This window comes from Pagrus pagrus, assembly GCF_965226575.1.
Source record: "Pagrus pagrus genome assembly, chromosome: 18".
Lineage (NCBI taxonomy): Eukaryota > Metazoa > Chordata > Actinopteri > Spariformes > Sparidae > Pagrus > Pagrus pagrus.
The window spans coordinates 9,063,999-9,083,399 of record NC_140202.1 but is presented as its reverse complement, the minus strand read 5'-3'; the positions used below and the strand labels follow the sequence as shown (position 1 = coordinate 9,083,399).

At 40.8% G+C, this 19,401-nt stretch overlaps 1 protein-coding gene across 4 annotated transcripts in view; it reads right to left on the bottom strand.

The window, feature by feature from the left end:
• The window catches only part of sntg2 (syntrophin, gamma 2), a 93,729-nt gene that overhangs the window by 30,341 nt on the left and 43,987 nt on the right, over positions 1-19,401 (bottom strand). For all 4 annotated transcript variants that reach the window (XM_084381793.1, XM_084381795.1, XM_084381796.1 and 1 more), the window contains 2 exons: positions 14,993-15,117; positions 1,844-1,973 (listed from right to left, as the gene is read on the bottom strand). In XM_084381793.1, the coding sequence (XP_084237919.1) occupies positions 1,844-1,973; positions 14,993-15,117 (255 nt within the window). The remainder of the gene's footprint in view (positions 1-1,843; positions 1,974-14,992; positions 15,118-19,401) is intronic.

Genomic DNA, 19,401 nt, shown 5'->3' with positions numbered 1-19,401 from the left:
ATCAAGATTAGATCTGGTATCTGCCAGCAAAACATGCACACTGCACTTTTACCTATATCCCATGTACAATGTGATATAAAGCTGGAATGTTTTGACTTGGTTGATGCTGAAACACTAAGGAAAATAGTAACAGAACTGACCTTCACATGTTCACGATCCAGTTCCAACCTCCCTTATTAAAAATATGTCTAATTGTGTATCTGAAGACATACTTACCATAGTAAATTACTCCCTACAGCTTGGTTTCGTCCCCACTGATTTTAAAACTGCTCTGGTAAAACCAGTACTAAAGAAAGGGAACCTGGATATTTTAACGCTGAGCAACTACTACATCAATTTTAGGATGGTTACTTTTTAATTTGTAACTGCTACCCCTGTGCAGTGTCATCAGGAGGCAAGGCATCTCTTTCCACTGCTATGCTGATGACACTCAGCTCTATGTGGCTGTGTCTCCTGATGACACTGGGTCAATTGACTCACTTTTGAACTGTATCTTATATATTAAGGGCTGGATGTCACAGAACTTTTACAGCTCAAACAGGGCAAAACAGAAATACTGATCATTGTTTCAAAGGCTCAGAGAGAAAAACATGGGCATCAACCCAAGCCAAGAAGCCAGAAACCTAGCAGTGATCTTTGACTCGAAGTTTGACCTGAATTTTAAGGCACATGTACGCTATGTCACAAAAACAGCATTTTATCATTTAAAAAAAAATTTCAAAGGGAGGCCATTTCTCTCTGAGCAACACAGAGAGACTAATGCACGTTTATATAACTAGCAGGCTAGACTGCTGTAACGCTCTCTTTTCTGGTCTACCAAAGAGTATAATGAATCAGCTGCAATAACTGAAAATTCTGCTTAGTACTGACTAAGACCAGAAGGAGAGCACACATTACGCCTATTTTAAAGTCTTTACACTGGTAATATTTTATATAGATTATTCACATTTTACTGTTGTTATTATTATTATATGATATTAAAGTTTTTTAATCAAATCTTACATGCAATGTGTAATTTCATTTGTATCATTATTTTCATTGCTTGTTTTTATCTTTTATTATTTTAACTATTCAGTTTATTGTAAATGGTGTGCATTAGTCTCTAAACCCATTTTTATACCATGTTTTTTCAATCACTTGTAAAGCACTTCGAATTGCATTTCAGTTTGTTTGAAAGATGCTATATAAATAAAGTTTGATTGATTGATTGCATCCTGCAAACATGGCCAAAGTAGCTCACTTTTAGATTAATTAATTTTTTTGGCAATCGGATAAAAGAAAAAAAAAAAACAGAAAAATGCTGATTCACATGATCAGAAAAATGCTGATAATCTGTTCCAATACTTGGCCAGGCCGGTAATCAGTCAATCCATTGCATACAGTATACAGTATAAACACCCACATGTAAATACATGTATAATTTACTTGTACTTGTACTGTTGATTCTTAAGTACATTTATTGCCAGAATATTATTTACTTTATAGTATATACTTTCATAATTTTACTCAAGTACTATTCATATGGGTGACTTTCACTTTTACTAAAGTAATAGTTTAACATGATATCTTTATTTTTAAGCATGACTTTTGGGTACTTTTACAACACTGCTAAAATTATTGCAAAATTATTTTAAAGCCATATCGCCCAGCCCCATCAAATGATAAAATACCACAACTAACAAAAATCAAGTGCATTACAAAATGTTATGCCAGTAAATTATTAAGTTAGATTTAAAATGATCACAAATGTGTGAAAATCTCAGATTTTCTTTCCATCTTCATTTTCAATAAAAGACTCACAGGAAGATCCAACCGAGCCTCTAACGTTCAGAGATGAACTTACATTCTCCTGTGTCAAGTCATTGATATTTGTAGATATTGCTTGGAGCCAATCTGTGCTTTCTGCTGCAGAGCAAAATTGAAGAATATTGGTGCTGGCTCCTTCCATGGTGATGACTTCAAAACAGTTCAACCTGGAGGAGCATAGAGGTCAAAATTAGACATAAGCTATGCAGAAGATTGAAAGCAATATTGTACAAGGTGTTGCTGGGGCTGAACATTACTGCTGTCAAGGTTAAGACTTGTGTGTCCAATATGAACAGAAGAGTTTCTTTTTGAGCTTGCGACATGTAACTATAAAAATATCTTCAGAACAGATGCTCTGGAGATGCCCTTCATGACTACTTATCTTGAGAATGCTGATTGTATTTGTGAGACAGTATTTTGTCCTTTCAGTGTTCAGGGTCAACTTATTTTAAAAATTAATTAAATGTTCTTACAAGATAAAAAGCAGAGCTGGCTCCCATGAAATGGGCAGAAGCTCTGTGTGGGAGTGCACATGAATGTGCTGCAAGGTATTGCTGAAGTCAAAAGATTAAAGGAATGGTTTGCCATTTTAGAAACACACTTTCTGAACGAGAATTATATGAGAGGACTGATACTGTTCTCATGTCTATAGATAACGCTACAGACAGTAGCTGGTTAGCTTAACCGAGCTTAAAGACTTGAAACAGGAGGCAACATTTAGCCACACTAATTAACATGTTATACCTTGTTTGTTTAATCATACAAAAGCAGTATAAATAGGTCAATCAACACTTTTACATGGAGTTATGTGCAGCAGTAATTTCTTAGAGTATCTGCCGGTTGCCTGAAGCTGTGCCAGGCTATGAAACAAACCAAATCACAGTTGTCACAAAACAACAGTCCCTTCTGGTCAGACAACTGGCCATTGATTTGCATCGCGGAGATATGTGAAATTGGCAAAATTGTTTGTTTCTGTTGTCACTTTTGTAATGTAAAATCTAATGTAACCTAACTTTTACAAATACATAGGTGTAGTCATTGTCTTTAGTCCGTGGACAGGTAAATAAGGTCTTCAACCTAACGCTAGTCATAATGTTGTTAGGGTTAGTTGTGTTGTAGGGTTTTTCTCCCCGGAAGTTATTGTAAACAAACATTTTGATTTGGTGGTAGTCCAGCACATAGAGAGTGCTGATAGGCCGTAATGTTGTCAAATTAAGCATATATTGATACATACTCTAAAAGAGATTCTGAATTTCAATGGGAATAAGATAACTTAATTCATAATTCATTCATTTTAAAGGATAACTACCGTTTTTTACAACCTGGACCTTATTTCTGGCAAAATATATGGTCATTTACTCACCCAGATAACTTTGGAGTCATTCGGCGTCGTTCGGACGAAATTAGATCCAGTGTAGCGGCGATATATCCATATAATGGGAGAGACGGGGCAGCGACACACAGCCTCTATATAACGCATTATCTGCCACGAAACTAGTTCATTTCATCAATATTTTGTTATGAAATGCTAGCGCTATTAGCCTCTGAGTCCGGGCTCGTCTATTGTCAACATCCGGGGTCTGTAGGCTGATCTACTACCTCTGACCTGGAAGATGTCGTCTCTGAGCTGCGCGCGCACCCGCGACAGCGCGGCTTGTTTACCTGTAGCTGCTACTGCTAGTTTGACCCCGGATGTTGATAACGGACGAGCCCGGACTCAGAGGGGAATAGCGCTAGCATTTCATAACAAAATATTGATGAAATGAACTAGTTTCGTGGCAGATAATGCGTTATATAGAGGCTGTGTGTCGCTGCCCCGTCTCTCCCATTATATGGATATATCGCCGCTACACTGGATCTAATTTCGTCCGAACGACGCCGAATGACACCAAAGTTATCTGGGTGAGTAAATGATCATATATTTTGCCAGAAATAAGGTCCAGGTTGTAAAAAACGGTACTTATCCTTTAAACTGATTGGGATGGTTTTGTAGGGGGAACATTTTATCAGACAACCAAAGCAGGCCCTGCTCTGTTAGATAAACTGATCAAGAATAATCAATGAATGAAGAGACTGCATGTCACTCACAAGCAACAAACTCTCACGTATCCAAGAACCCTTTAATCACACTGGATTATGTAATGTTGGGACCCACAGAAGAAGTCGTTCACTGTGGCTTTCAAAATGGACTCTGAACTGAACTCAGTTTCCAAGAATTCTCCAGTCTTCACACCTAGGTGCAAATTCAGCTTTGAGCTACTATTGGTCAGGGTGACAAACCCCCCTCTGACCAGATAGTCAAAACTCCAGCTCCTTCCTTTGTTCTCTCACTTCTCCATCTCTCTCCCCACGGGGCTGCCTGCCCTCAAGTTCTCTTCTCCTGAATTCTTCTGGGCCTAACAGCTGCTGATAGCTGCAAGCTACATTTCCAGCAGGCCCAAAACATTTCTCCTCACAGCAGCAACATGAGGTCCTGTTAGTATTCCAGATCAGTTAGCACCAGCAGCTGCGAAGCAAAGCTTGCCAGCTAACTCCACAATCCGAGGAGCACAATGTTAGCACTTCTTCAAGGTGATCTAATGTAAATTGGATCTTATTATTTATTATAATTAATAATTATCCCTGATAATCATTAATTATTATTAACAGCCAAATTTAGCACAAAACTCCCTATTAATGTTGCATAAAGCACTACAGTAATAACAGACAGACATCTCTTGTAGACTAGTCAACAAGTCATGGAAAATGAGAACCTTCTGAGATTTGACTTATGCATGAGCACATTGCGATGTTGATGTTAAACAATATTTTGTGTAGTCCTGTGGTATAAATGGTATGAAGGAGACCTATTATGCTCATTTTCAGGTTCATAATTTTATTTTGGGTTGCTACTAGAATGGGTTTATATGCTTTGATGCTCAAAAAAACACATCAGTTATCTCATACTGTCCAGTTTTAGCTCCAGTCTCTTTAAGCCCCCCTCCTGAATACCCAGTCTGCTCTGGTTGGTCAGCTCACGCACACCTGAGCCAGCGGCACTAGCAACAACAGAGCAGCTGAGTTAAATCAGTTCTTACTTGTGAAGTAGCTGCTAGGCATACATTATGCAAATGTATGACATGGTAACGTAGTGTGATGTCACAAAGCCATGGAATTAAAGGCAAGACTACCGACAAGGCGTTTTAGGAGCAGTGTTTTCTGTTGGAAAACAGACTTGTTTAACATTCAAGATCTTTTACATGAACAAGAACCTATATAAAACACTGAAGGATAGAAAACAATGAAATAGCACAAGTCTCCTTTAACAGAACTGAAGAAAACCCCCTGCATGACATCCCCATCCAACAGGTAAAGAAATTCCAAAACAACACACCTCGTAGGTCAGATGGGTAGCCAGAAGAAATTAGCACCTTATTTTTTTACATTTTTTTTATCATTTGGTCCATTTTTTTTTAGATTCTGTCATCTCTGAGTGCCTTGGGGTTAAAAGCGCAGTGCTTCACACACAATTAATTTTCTCACTAGATGGGGTGTTGATGAGGTCATCTAAGAGAGATTGCACTCATCAGCAAAATGTGATCCTTGTTGACATCTAATTTCACTGCATTTTGTCACGCTGACACTTCCAGCATCAGAGATAGCTGTCACTAAACACGGAGGCAGTTTTAGGTGATGGTTAAGCAATCTCATTCATCTAGAGAATTTGCAACACAGAGGAAATTTTTTAACGGCTAGAAGAAATTTTGAAAATTAGGTAGAAGTGGGGTGATTTGTGGTTACATGAGCTGAAGGCTTATAGACACAAAAACAAAAGAAGATATCGAATGCGCAGTATGAAGAGGGACATCTTCTAAGACAGCTCCTAAACCAAACACTTCTCTCTCACTCACAGCACTGCCTTGAGGTTGGATGTTACAAAGTCAGCATTCCTAACAAATCCTCTTGTGAGCATGACTCCCATACTGTATCTGCAATAGGCTTGTTAAAATCTCATGTTCTGCTGGCAGTGTAATGACCCAGCGGCTCTCCAGGGGAGATTTTCATTGGACGTAAATGTCGTTTTTTGATTTAACAAGGGTGCAAATTATTTCTCTGTCAGCACGCTTGACCAAAATTAGCTTTATACTGTGATTTGTTTGACTATAGAGCATTACAAATAGATGTTCTGAATTCTTTTTTAAAAAACGCCAAAACATCTCTCTTTCAGTGAGCACTGCAGAGATAAAGTGAGCAACTGATTAATGATATAAGAAGCAGAATCGACAGTGTAGCGGTTAGATCCCTTTCAATTAATGCAATGCCTTTGAGAGGGTGCCGTAATGGGGGAAATGCAAGAAGGGATGAAAGTGCAACAAATGAAGGCAAGAGATTCATCAAAGTAACAAACAGCTGGCAGATCAATGTCAGGATAGCACAACCTTGTCAGGAAGCTGATGAAGCCCTTCCACCTTCAGTGAGCAGGGCTAAAATCCTCACTGTGAGACAGCAGAGGGAGATTCTTTCATACATCTGCAGCACAACTGCTGTGCCTTGCCTGCTGACTAGGCAGCAATAAATCCTTTGAGAAGGACCAGAGACATATCACCCAGTCAACATGCAAGATGAGACATGAAGAATAGATGGGGGACACTGTGTTTTTCAGAGCAATCCAGTTGTTGGTTATAGTGTGAATGGCAATGAGAGGGAAAATGTGGCTGGTCTGCTGATTAGTGAGGCAGGCAAACAGACAGGCTTTGGGGCATTTCGTTTTCAGCATAATTAACTTCAGAAACATGCTTTTGATTTTCCACCAAGAAATGCATTCATTTGAGTTCAGCTTTGAATCCGTGACAGTGATTAAAAAAGTAACACACAGCGAAATTAAAAACATGGGACTGGATCATCAAAGCTGAGTATCATATTATTTTAATTGATTGATTTCTGGCTAATACTGAATGTAAATTACTGCATGCCTTTATAAAAGAAACCAACCAGAAACAAATTGTGAGGTAGACAAAACCCATTTTAATTTGCAAGTTTCCTTCCCTTTCAAATGTGTCTGTTTTGACAGCTTAAATAAAAGCTTGAGAATACCTCACTGACAGACCAAGGATCTGGTCTGAGACCTCACACTAGCCAAGAAAAATCTGTGCAAAAGGAAATAAGGCCTCCTCTGCTTTTTTCACTGTTAGCTATCCATGTGCCCTTATTTTACTACTCCTTTTTAAAACACAAAACAATTCCCCAATTCCACTTGTGGAGAGGAATTAAATTGTGTAATTGTTACATGCTCCCCCTCTGCTGGCCAGGACGTGCAACTGTGGCTGATGTTTGGCCTCCTGCCTTTCCAGGTGAAAGCGGTCTGGCTGATTATGAAACAATAAGAGGCCGTGTGGCACTAAGCTCTGTCTCTCTCTCCATTCAGTCAATCAGCCTGGAGGCTGGCTTTAGTATTATTTTTTGTTTTATGTTTCCCTGATGGGTGCGGTAGTCTAGTTTTCGTGGCTTTGTTTCAGTTAGGTTTAGTTGTTTCTTTGTGTTAGGGTAGAGGGTTAGTCCCCAGCTCTGAAAGCCCTGGTGGGTTGGTCTGGGAGGCTGGAGGCTGGAGTTTGTTTGATTATTTTCGGGGGGTTTTCCCCTTTGTTTGGGTTGCTGTTCATTCAATAAATTCATCTCTTTTAAACTGCAACTTGACTTGGTTGTTTAGGTTGGACCTCTTTTGGTGTACCTCCTGAAGGGGGCCGTTACCATAATGAAGAGAAAAACTTTGGGAAAAACTAACGTGCTGACTTGTTTGTGTCTGTGTACAACTACTCCACGTGCCTTTAATTAGCCCCCGGGGACCAATAAAGCTTTTTGAATTGAATTTGCATTTTCATTTTCTGTGGAAAATGCGTGGGATTTTTGGTGGTCAGCTGGGATCGGCTGCATTCACTTGCGGTGAGCAATGTGTGCAATAATTGATGTCTTGTCACTGGTAAATCTGTAAAGCACAGGAAGCTTCTAGTAGCTAGTGGAATAGTGCAACAGCTGGATCTTCCTCAATAAGAAAGTATACACGCTAATCCAGGGATTGAACTCAACAGTGTCCTTTATTTACCACTAACCAGGAAGGAACAGCTGCCTTTAAAATATTTGTATTGCACCTGGAACATGCAGGTATGCTGAGTTATGAATATCAGGACTTTAAGGATGTGGTTCTGCAGTCACATGAAGATAAAGTGTATATTAGCTTAATATACAAATATCCATTAAAAAGGTACTTAAATTATCTTAGAAAGAAAGGCCTCATTACAGTTATAGTCAAATTATTGGTCATTTCAAGCAACACTAAATGCAACAAAAAGAAAGATGCATTAACCTATGGGTTCCCAATCTGACGACTCAAGTGTATTATTTTGTGGTATTAATAATGATTAAAAGTAATGATCAAAAGAACAGCACTTAATTAACATTCAGCCCGAACATCCCTAAAGCTGCAAATATGAGGAATATTATATGCCGAGTTTATTTCCTGTGATCTGTCTGCTGAGAAGAAAAGCCTCATGGAAATGATTTTTAAAAGTTATCCTTTGTATAAACAAATGAAATTTGTTAAAGCAAGTAATTTGCTGTTTTCAAAGTTACTTTATTAAGCTGAGACAGATTATTTTGTCTGTGGATTCGCCCTCTTCGTGTTGTACTTGTGATGAGAATTTTGTACTACATGTAGAAGAATGTGAATTGATGTTACACAGCCCTTGTGAGAGAGACTGTTAAATGTGACCTGTGACTTGTGACCTCTTCTATGACCTTGTTTAATTACTTGTTTTGTGACTTGTCTTATGACCTAAGTAAGGTACCGACACTAATGGTAAACATCCTCCTCTCTGTAGGAAGGCTTGAATCAGCATTTGTCATAGTGATGACACACCCAGAGTGAGAGAGAGAGAGATAAATACCCTGATTTCCTACTTAGAAAGTGAGTCTTCACTTTGTAACTGATCTGCGTGTTGCTCTGTGAATGCTCCTCTTGTACAAGATTAAAGCCCTTGTTTGAACTTTGAGCTGACTCCGATCTCCTTCCTCCAGTTCTAAATGAACACAGAATTATTTTAGCAGTACTCTTGACATGACCTCTCCACCTACTAAAGAAAGGCTGTCTGTTGTTCAGCTCTGGCATCCTCATCCTCATGGCTATGGAACAGACATTCACCAAGTCGTTTCGCGGTCCCTAGCATGTGCTTTCAATTGAGTGGCTTTGTGTTTAGTAATTACAATAAGCTCTAGTGTGTGTTTTCCACTGGGGGATGCACAAACATCTGTTGCATATGTCTTGAGAAGGTAAACCAAGTATGTTAAGTATATTTTATAAATTACAAATGATTTTTTTCCTCTGTTTTTGCCATTATATTTCTCAGGAAACAGGAAATCACTTTAATGCCTGAAGGAGGTCTATGGCACACCTCTACGCAAGCCAGGAGTAAAACTTTAATGCAATGCACATGTGCTGCTTCAGGGTGGTTGTAGAAGACAGTATCAAACAAAAACTGTCCACGGTAAAATTCACATTCGGTTGGCATCGGAGGAAATATGAGCAAAGGCTTTACTAGCTGCTGTTTTCTGACGGCAGCTCTAGACAATCGCTGTCGACCAAGTCCTCTAACACTAACTCAGCTGCAGCATGGCCTCCGCCGGATTTCTTTAGATGTTGAAAAATATCCTGCCTGAGTATCAGAGTCAGCCAAAATACTGTAAAAATAGTCTCCATCTGTAACCTCCTCTGCCCTCATGTTAAAATGACTCTTTCACTGTTGAACACACAGCTAATTTGCATAAAAGAGAAACATGAAAGAAGTTTTGTTTTTTTAGCGCAATCTGACACACGCCCCATAAATAGATCACATATCCAGAGCTGGAGACTACAAATCCAAGCTGAAATGGGCTGTAGTTTTATTTCATTTTAGTGAACCTGTAACCCTGTGACTATAACCTTCAGATCAGGAGCATTATAGCAAATTAATCACACACACTTATACCAGTTCAGGGAGATCTCATATCAGTTTGTTCTCTGTTTTACCTTTCTCATTCCTCACTGTTGATTGCCTACTGTCAGGCTGTCTTACACTTGACCCCTCCTTGGCGTTCTGTGAGTTTGTTTGCAGAAAGGTGAAAATTGTGCTCGTCCTGTGCAGACTGTAATCAAAGCATACTGAGTTGGAAGTAAGTATGTTGTGTATTATTTCTGTAATCCCATATTGCAGCGCTCCGTAGTACTGGAATGCAGCTTCTGCTCAGCTATTTTTTGCTGTTGACTGACAGTAGTAAGGTTTGCCTTTTTCTCTTCAATGATTCTGACACAGCAATGCTGTCCACATATGAACTGTGCTGCTGGAATTTTAAGAACTTGCATAATTTGCATCTTTGTATTTACTGTTAAACTGCTGTATGTGTTTCTTTTATTTAACTCTCCAGACTGTTTGGTGAGAGACACATTGTGTTTTCCCTGCTTTGCAGAGAGTAGATTTGCCTCCTCCTGATGCTGTATCCCTTGCTGCATCAAGCAATCTGGATAAGACTGATAGCTCTGGCTGTGGCTCCTCCGGGCAGGTGGATGTTTATAATGAGGAAGATGAGATTGACACTGACTCTCTGATGGGTAGGACTGCCCTGAGTCTGGTGTTTTTTCTTTGAGGCCCTGCTCTCTCGGGCAGCAGCAGCTGGCAGGCTTCCTCCACCGCCTTCTCCGCCAAGAGCCTCTGCACTGGACCGAGATCCTAGGAGCCAGAGGCAGGCCCCTCCATCATCCACCTCAATGCTTGGCGTCAGTGCACCTCTTGCCCGTGGGTGATCAGTACCCTGCAGTTTGGTTACTGCCAAAACTTGTCCCGTGCCTTTGAGGGTTCAATTCTGGACTTGAGGTGGCTGAACGGATACCTCAAGGTGCTTCCCTTTCGAATGCTCATGTTGGGTCCTCTGTTTCAAGCCATAAGAGCAGGCAATTGGTTCACGACAGTGGTCCTTCATGATGCCTTTCCGGAGGAAAAGCGTTCGTGTATTCAACTACCTGGACGACTGGCTTGTCTGTGCTGTGTCTGTGGCACAGAGCCACACGGATACTATGTTGGCACACCTGGGTTTTCATCTAAATGCTGAAAAGAGCCACCCAGCCAGGTCAGTCCAGTATTTGGGGCTCATTCTGGACTCGGCCACCATGACCACCAAGAAGAGAAGGCAGGCAATCATAGAGTGCATCACGGACTGCGTTTCACACAGGGTGGTGTCAGTAGTGCAGTCTCAGAGAATGTTGGGCCTTTTTGCCGCAGCTGCTCAGGTTATGCTGTTGGGCCTGCTCCACACATGCCCCCTCCTGTTTGGTTTGGATGCCAAAAGGTCTGCCTGCGAAGGGACAGGTTGAAAAAACTTACCCTGCCCCAGGGTGGTCTCAAGGCCCTCCCATGGCAGTCATGGGCCATCCAAGAAGGTGTTTCCCTGGGCCAGGGGGCTGCATGGTGACCATTACAGCTGATGCCTCTCAGTCGGGCTGGGGCGCAGTTTAGGAGGGCAGGACTCACATACACGCTAACCCCCCCCCACCCCCCCATATTGAAGCAGAATGTTTCGTTAAGTAAAAAGGTGTTGTGGATTTTGGAAATTATTACTTCTGAGGAAGAAAATACACATTTGGAGTGACGTCTGGGAAAAACCCTTCTTACCTCCAGATGTAAATGGTGATTCCTGTCTGTCTGCTAAACCTTGCAGATACACATTTGCGTAACACCAACTTGTTAATCAAATTTAGGTGGTAAGATTCCTTTAATGAGTATCACAATTATTTTGTTATTGTATATATTTATGTTTATGCTTTACCTGCTTTATACAGGTTACATATTTGTTACTGTGGTCTCCCATCCCTGAGACCCGTAACAAATCTTCGGGGCTCGTCCAAGATCGGCGCCACCTTCTGGTTTGGAGCTGATCCATTGATGACATCTGGGACCAAGAAGAGAGCTGATGCTGGCAGAGAGAGCGGTTAGCTGGAGCAAAGACTGAGCCGTCGTTGAGCTGAGTGACCCATCGTGAGGGACAGGAAGGAGCTGCAGTCATGGCTGAGAGTGAGAGGAAGAGCCTAGTGTGGGACATTAGGAAAAGCCTGTTCACCCTGTCAGCGGGAGAGCTCTTCCAGATTGCCAAAAGTGTGGGTCCAGTTGCAGGCCAGGACCGGCCTGAGGTCGAGGAGGAAGATAAGGAAGGCTGCTTCGACTACATCAGTTCTTTCATGCACAGTAAGCACTTGCTTGAGTCAGAGGACAGTGGGATGGTGGAGTTGTTAATATTAAAGAACTGTATTGATGCTGTTATTAAGAATCAAGATGTACTGCTCTTACTCTCTCTTCGAGTCGACCCCAACGACCTGGAGGCTGTACTGGCTCTGAAAGCCAAAGCGCCACAGGCTGTAGGCAACCTGAGAAGGGTCCTCGGCTTTCTCAGCTACTACCGCTCATACATACAAAACTTATCGAGAATAGCTCAGCCACTGTATGAGTTACTCAACATTGCCAGCCCACAGCCAACAGAGTAAAAGCAAAGGCCCCCAGCTGCCATCTAGGGCGCCTGTAGAGTGCTGAGCATCAGAGTATACTCGAGAGACTGGTCGATACATTAACTCATCCTCCAGTTCTAGGATACCCAGACTTTGACCAGCCATTCGTCCTGCATACTGATGGATCAGAGTGAGGCCTCGAGGCCGTTCTTTACCAGCAGCAGGGTGGAAAGCTACGAGTCATTGGTTATGGGTCAAGGACCCTCACACCTGCGGAACGCAACTACCACTTGCACAGTGGCAAGTTAGAGTTTCTGGCTCTAAAGTGGGCAGTGTGTGTAAAGTTCAGAGATTATCTCTTTTATGCTCTACACTTCGCCATCTACACTGACAACATCTCACTGACATACATCATAAGCACAGCTAAACTCAATGCAGTTGGTCATCTCTGGGTTGGAGAACTGTCAGACTTCTGTTTCAGCATCAAGTACAGACCAGGAAGAGTTAACGTAGATGCTGATACACTGTCCTGTGTCCTTCTTGACATTGAGCGATACATGTCAATGTGCACGTAAGAGTTGTCACAGGAGGTGGTGAGCGCATCTTGGGAGGGACTGCAACCCTCCAGGAAATAAAACATGATGACTTGGTTCAGGCTAAAAGAGAAGACCCCACAATTGGAGAGATCAAAAGACTTGAATGTGAAAGAGGAAATCAAAGTGTGAAATCAAAAGAGGTTTATAAAGTCAGCAGTAAAACCAGACATGGAGGGGCAACAAACGTGTTTCTTAAAATCACCAATGATAAGGACCATATCTGGTCATAATAAATGAAAAAAGCTCAGATAATTCTTGAATTAAACCAGTGTTGGCCTTAGGTGGCCTATAGAATAAAACAAACAATACAGGATGCTGGACATTTAAAAGAAAACCCAAAGAGTCAAAAGAAGAAAAAGTTTTAAGAGACATAGGAGAACATTTGTAATTGGTATTAAAAATTATATCTAGGCCGATATCTAGACGTTTTAGCCATTCATGCAGATTTAAAAGACTTCTGAAATGTTCAGGGATTTTAGAAACAGAGGAAATGGGGCCAGAAAAGATGCAGGTTCTGCCCAGGCTTTGAATTGTGATTGCCAGAGACGCTAGTTGATTGTGGAGTTTGACTGATTGTTTGTCTGTGACGTCATGCTGCCTGTCGCTACTGCCCCCATCGTAGATGGTGAGTTTGGATGAAAGATGTAGTGGACTGTTATTAGCCACATTAGTGAGGGCATCATCAGGGACAGCAGAGTAGATTCACCTGAGTGTGAAGACGGAGGGACAGCGCCACTGGAGCTGATGTCACCACTAGCCAAAGTAATGTCTAGTGCTCCGTTGAGCAGGTGAGTTGATTGCTGGGGGCTAAGAAGAGTGCCCCCAGAGTTGGATACAGCAGGTGGGGAAAGCTGGTTGATTCCAGGGGCGTGAGGAAAATATTTTGTTTTCTCGTCGTGTTGGAGTAGACCGGGGCAGGCTGCGCCGGGGGAGCCGTCGAGCATTGAACAGCTAACTCAGTTAGCTCCTCAAGTGGAGCAAAGAAGTTTGAGACTGGGACAGGGTCATCATCCCCATCCGGTGAGAACAGAGGAAGAGAAACCCTTCTCCCCTTTCTCACAGCGGATGCCCAGGAGAGAGGATGGACAGCAGATTGACCAGGAGTGCCACTATTTTCCGGACTCTCAGCACTGGAGTGAACGTCCTGAGGCAGCACACCTAGCCCGGAGAGGAGTAAAAAATGCTGCTGAAGGACATCACCCAGGAGGCTCTCGATAGAATGGAGTTCTGATATTAGACAGGATAGTTCGGATTCCATTTAGGTAAGTCAATCAACTCAATGTCTTCAAGCCATTATGTTATGTTATGTTCTGTCTTTAATGATAGCATGCACTTGACCTGACATGGAGGAAAGTCAATGTCGATCTTGATAGAAATGTGTGAAAGCTTTATTGCACCTTTAAACAAGGAAAATTGGCAAAGTATAAAATATGATAAAACCTGCTGTAATTATGTAAAGGTGTTAGCAATTTTTATTCAATTAATATCTGTATTTAGTGTACAAACATATACAGGAGTGAGTTATCAGCCATTATGTTTATTACTACTTCTATAAAAACATTAAAAGCAGATTACTGTGTGAAAATGATAGAAAACAAAGATAAGTCATAATCTGTTTACCAATCAGAACCCTGAAAAATATTTGATACAGTGTAGGAAAAATAAATAAGGGTATTACTGAATGTTATTCAGCCTTGTCCCTTTATGGGATCTGTAAACTATGACTTTGTGCAATTTCTATTAAAGAATAAACCCCCAGCGGCGTTTTGTCCCACAGTTTGAAACAAAAAAATCGAATAACCTTCCAAAGACAAAGAAGTGTGAAAATACTGTACACATGAAAAACCAATACAAAAAGGACACAATAATAATAATCGAATGCATTTACAACTTCGACCAGAGTTCTCACAGTCACACCCCCTGAGCCGGAGCCCCATAGCTGTGGTGACCTTCTAAGCCATTTATGCCTGTGCATAGATATTGGCATTAATGTCTTCTTGCTAAATGAAACGTGCTTGCCAAGCCAACAACTGTGCCCAGTGAACTGTGCAACTTAGAGGTGAATTATATCATGCTGGATAACTCTTACCTTAATTTATCTGTGCCAGCTTTGTATCTAGACACTCTGGCCATCAACAGGGGCAGGGAGACAGCATCCAGCCAGCGCTTCTCATACTTTGGTTCATTAGCTGAGGGCAAGGGGGGTGATGGAGCCTGCGTGGAATACATGAACAATGCAATGAGCATTCTGCTCCCAGAGTCCTTTTCGATCATTGAGAATGTGATCTGGATGCAACACTAGCACCCTTTACATGAACAATGATTGTCCTTAATGTCCTTTAGATTTGAGTCAGCTCTGCATTAAATTGAACATAGTTTTATTGTAGATATTTAAGATGGTCAATATGCCCCATTTATTTCATTTCAGTGATACCTTTATTCTGCACCCTTCTAAAAGCCCTGTAGCGTTTTTTTTAAATGTATTTATTTATTAATTTGTCCACATAAAAAATGTTATTAAATTACCTTTAACCTAACCCCAACCCTAACCCGGGTAAGCCTACATATAATCTTTTCCTAACCATAATCAAGAGGTTTTTGTACCAAACTTAACTGAGAAAATTGACCCGAAGTGGATAAAAACAGACTGACAGAAGATGGGTGGTGGGAAACCTGTCTACAACGCCACAATGTGCTTGTAAACACTGCCTCACACTGCGACACTGTTTTAAACCTCCTGTGTTGAAAATAAAACTGAGGTCAAAGTGCATACAAACAAGTGTAATCAGAAGAATGTACTTAGAGTATTTAAAGCAAAAGTTCCTAAGTTTTGTTTTCCCAATCATAATTCTTAGTGTATACGGGCACCTACACATGTGTTGAACAAGATTGCAGTTACCTTAACTGGTACCAGGTGTCAACTTCAACTATACAGTGGTGCTTGAAAATTTGTGAAGGCTTTAAAATTTTCTATATTTCTGCATAAATATGACCTAAAACATCATCAGATGTTCACACAAGTCCTAAAGGTAGACAAAGAGAACCCAATGAAACAAATGAGACAAAAATATTATACTTGGCCATTTATGTATTGACGAAAATGATCCAATATTACATATCCGGGAGTGGTATGTGAACTTCTAGGATTCAAGGTGAAATTAGAGTCAGGTGTTTTCAATCAATGGGATGACAATCAGACAATCAGTGGGTGCCCTGTTCTATTTAAAGAACAGGGATCTATCAAAGGCTGATCTTCACAACATGTTTGTGAAAGTGTATTATGGCACGGACAAGGGAGATTTCTGAGGACCTCAGAAAAACAGTTGTTGATGCTCATCAGGCCAGAAAAGGTTACAAAACCATCTCTAAAGAGTTTGGACTCCACCAATCCACAGTCAGACAGAAATTTCAAGACCATTGTTACCCTCCCCAGGAGTGGTCGACCAACAAAGATCACTCCAAGAGCAAGACGTATAATCGTTGTCAAGGTCACAAAGGACCCCCGGGTAACTTCTAAGCAACTAAAGGTCTCTGTCACATTGGCTAATATTAATGTTCATGAGTCCACCGTCAGGAGAACATTGAACAACAATCTAAATCTTTCTAAGGAAAATGTCAGGACATCTGTCCATGCACTGAATCTCAAGAGAATGTGGGTCATGCAGCAAGACAACGAGCATGAGCACACAAGTCATTCTACCAAAGAATGGTTAAAGAAGAATAAAGTTAATGTTTTGGAATGGCCAAGTCATAGTCCTGACCTTAATCCAATCGAAATGTTGTGGATGGACCTGAAGCGAGCAGTTCATGTGAGGAAACCCACCAACATCCCAGCAGCTTTTCTGTACGGAGGAATGGGCTAAAATTCCTCCAAGCCGATATGCAGGAATAACCAACAGTTACCGGAAACGTTTAGTTGCAGTTATTGCTGCACAAGGGGGTCACACCAGATACTGAAAGCAAAGGTTCACATACTTTTGCCACTCCCAGATATGTAATATTGAATCATTTTCCTCAATAAATAAATAAATAAATAACAAATATAATATTTTTGTCTCATTTGTTTAATTGGGCTCTCTTTATCTAAGAAATACAGAAAATTCTAAAGGGCAAAACAAACTAAAACAAAATTTCAAGCACCACTGTAACTCAAAGTGTACATAACCCAAAGACTGTCTGTACAGTTCACAGCCTAAAATAAAACAGCTACAAAACTATGAGCTTTCACTCATCATAAATACACACAGGCAGAATCCCAAGCATACAGCTTAGAATGGTAATATAACAAAAATAACTAAAAGATGGGTTCATATAGTAACAGTTACCAAATTGAGGTGAATAGTTATCAAATACAAATTACTTAAATGTTCACCTAGCCAGTCAAATAAGAACAACAAGGGGGAAAAGTTGGGTTTTAAGCCTGGATTTTATACTCTCAACAGACCCTGCTGCTAAAGTATGCATGGCGAGTTTATTCCAAAAAGGATGTTTCAAGAGAACATAAATGAAGTGATTGAGTATGGTATACCAAAACTGGAGATGTAGCTAAGAAGCCATTTAAAGTCTTGTAAGTCAGACGGAGGATTTTGAAATCTGCTTGTATTGGTGACCAACGCAAAGACATCAGGACAAGTGTTATATAATCAAACTTATTGATATATTGTAAGGATTCTGAGTTATCATAGCAATAATAATGTATGTTTTTGTTTTTTGTTGTTTGTTTTGTTATTTGAATATGAAGCCAAGTAGCAGAATGTCACACGGACAAAAGAAATGTGGTCCAAGTGTTGATCCCTGTGGAACAACATGTTTAACCTTACAGCAAAAAAATACATTATTATTGCACACAAAACTTTGTGTTTTGCTACTCATATATGAGCAGAAGCAGGCAAGCACCAGCCCCAAGAGAGGGATTAAGCTCTCAAGACATTCTAGGAGGTTGTCATGGTCATAGTGTCAAATGCAACACTTAAATCTGTTAATAGCAGCATGATGTAAGATCAGAATTCATGACAGTCAGTAAGTCATTTGCTACCCTGGTCAGTGCAGTTTCAGTAGTGTTAAGTTCTGAATGTCATGATTTGGACTTTGTGTGTGGATTTTTCTGTGCTTCGTGCTTGTATTTTGTTTCATGTGTTCTCAGAGGTGCTCTGCAGAGGCTGGCCATGGCTTCCCTTGATGGCTGGAGCTCCTGCCTCTCATACACCTTCAGCTCATCTAATTATCAGCGCCAGCTAAAAGACCCTGGTCTTCTCTCCACTCGCTGCCAGATTGTTTCCACTTGTCGCTGTGGTATATATGGCTACATCGCTAGTGCTTCCTTTTGTGACTTTTTGCTCTTGTGAAATGTTGCTCTTCCTTGTGACTAATTTTTGTGTCTCCTCGCAATTTCCAGAGCTCGTGCAGCTCCCAGCTCCAGCTCACAACTGAGAGAACTGAGAGATTTATTGATGATGCAGAAAAGACAGCTTCCTAGCAGATGGAGCAGTTCATCTGTGAGGTTGAACTAGAATGGAGTCTAAATGGAGACTTAGAACAAGTGCAAGCATATTTATACTCAAGCAATGATTAAATCCATTGTTATTACTATTGGTATTTATGTCAAAACTGTTGCATCACAGAAAAGACTGTCAAAAGTTTCAGAATTTAAAAGTTTAGTGAAGCCATTCTGAGACTGATAGCAAGTTCATTAAAAGCCTTCATTCTAAAGGTCCTGAAGCACAATGTGTTGACAAAAGCTCTGATAGCTGGAAGAGCACCACATTTAAATGCAAATCACACAGTATTTAATGAAGAACAGATGCATTGCATATTATCTAATGAGTTACAAGCGTAGGGATTAAATGAGTGAAGCTTTAGCAACATCAAACAGTGTTCATTCCTGCAGCTAAAGATTATCCGTGGGCACAAAATCCCAAAACTTCAGCAAACAATCTGATGGAGCCTCTGTCTCATTATAAACACAACACAGGTAGGTTTTCATTCAACACAAAAGAACCAAATCACCTGCCTTCTCCTGAGTTAAAAATGACTGAACATATTACCAGAACATTAAAATAGCCTCTGGGTGGAGTGTAGTCAAGAGTAAACAGTGGAGAAAAACTGCCTACCTTTGCAAAGTCAGTTGCACATCTTTGCTGAACTACAACAAGTCACATGCAGACCTCCTGTCAGCTCCACAACAGTAATTACAACACTTCATTCCCTGCTCCATTTATGTCAACCCAGAACAAAATGTTTTAGTTAACTTAAGTGGAGCTCTGCGGAGAGGTTGTGAGGTAGTAGGAAGTAGCAAACTACTAGGCTGTCAGAGTGGATTACACTGACAAAGCACCTGCCTCCACGGAGAAGCTGGAAAACAGTAGCTGAAGCCACAGTCTTGTTCTGTCAAACACTCCTTTAGGGATACTTGAGAGGTAACATGAGCAAAGCATACAATCATGGTCAAAAGTTTGCATACACTTGTAAAGAACATGTATATCATGACAGTCTTGAGTT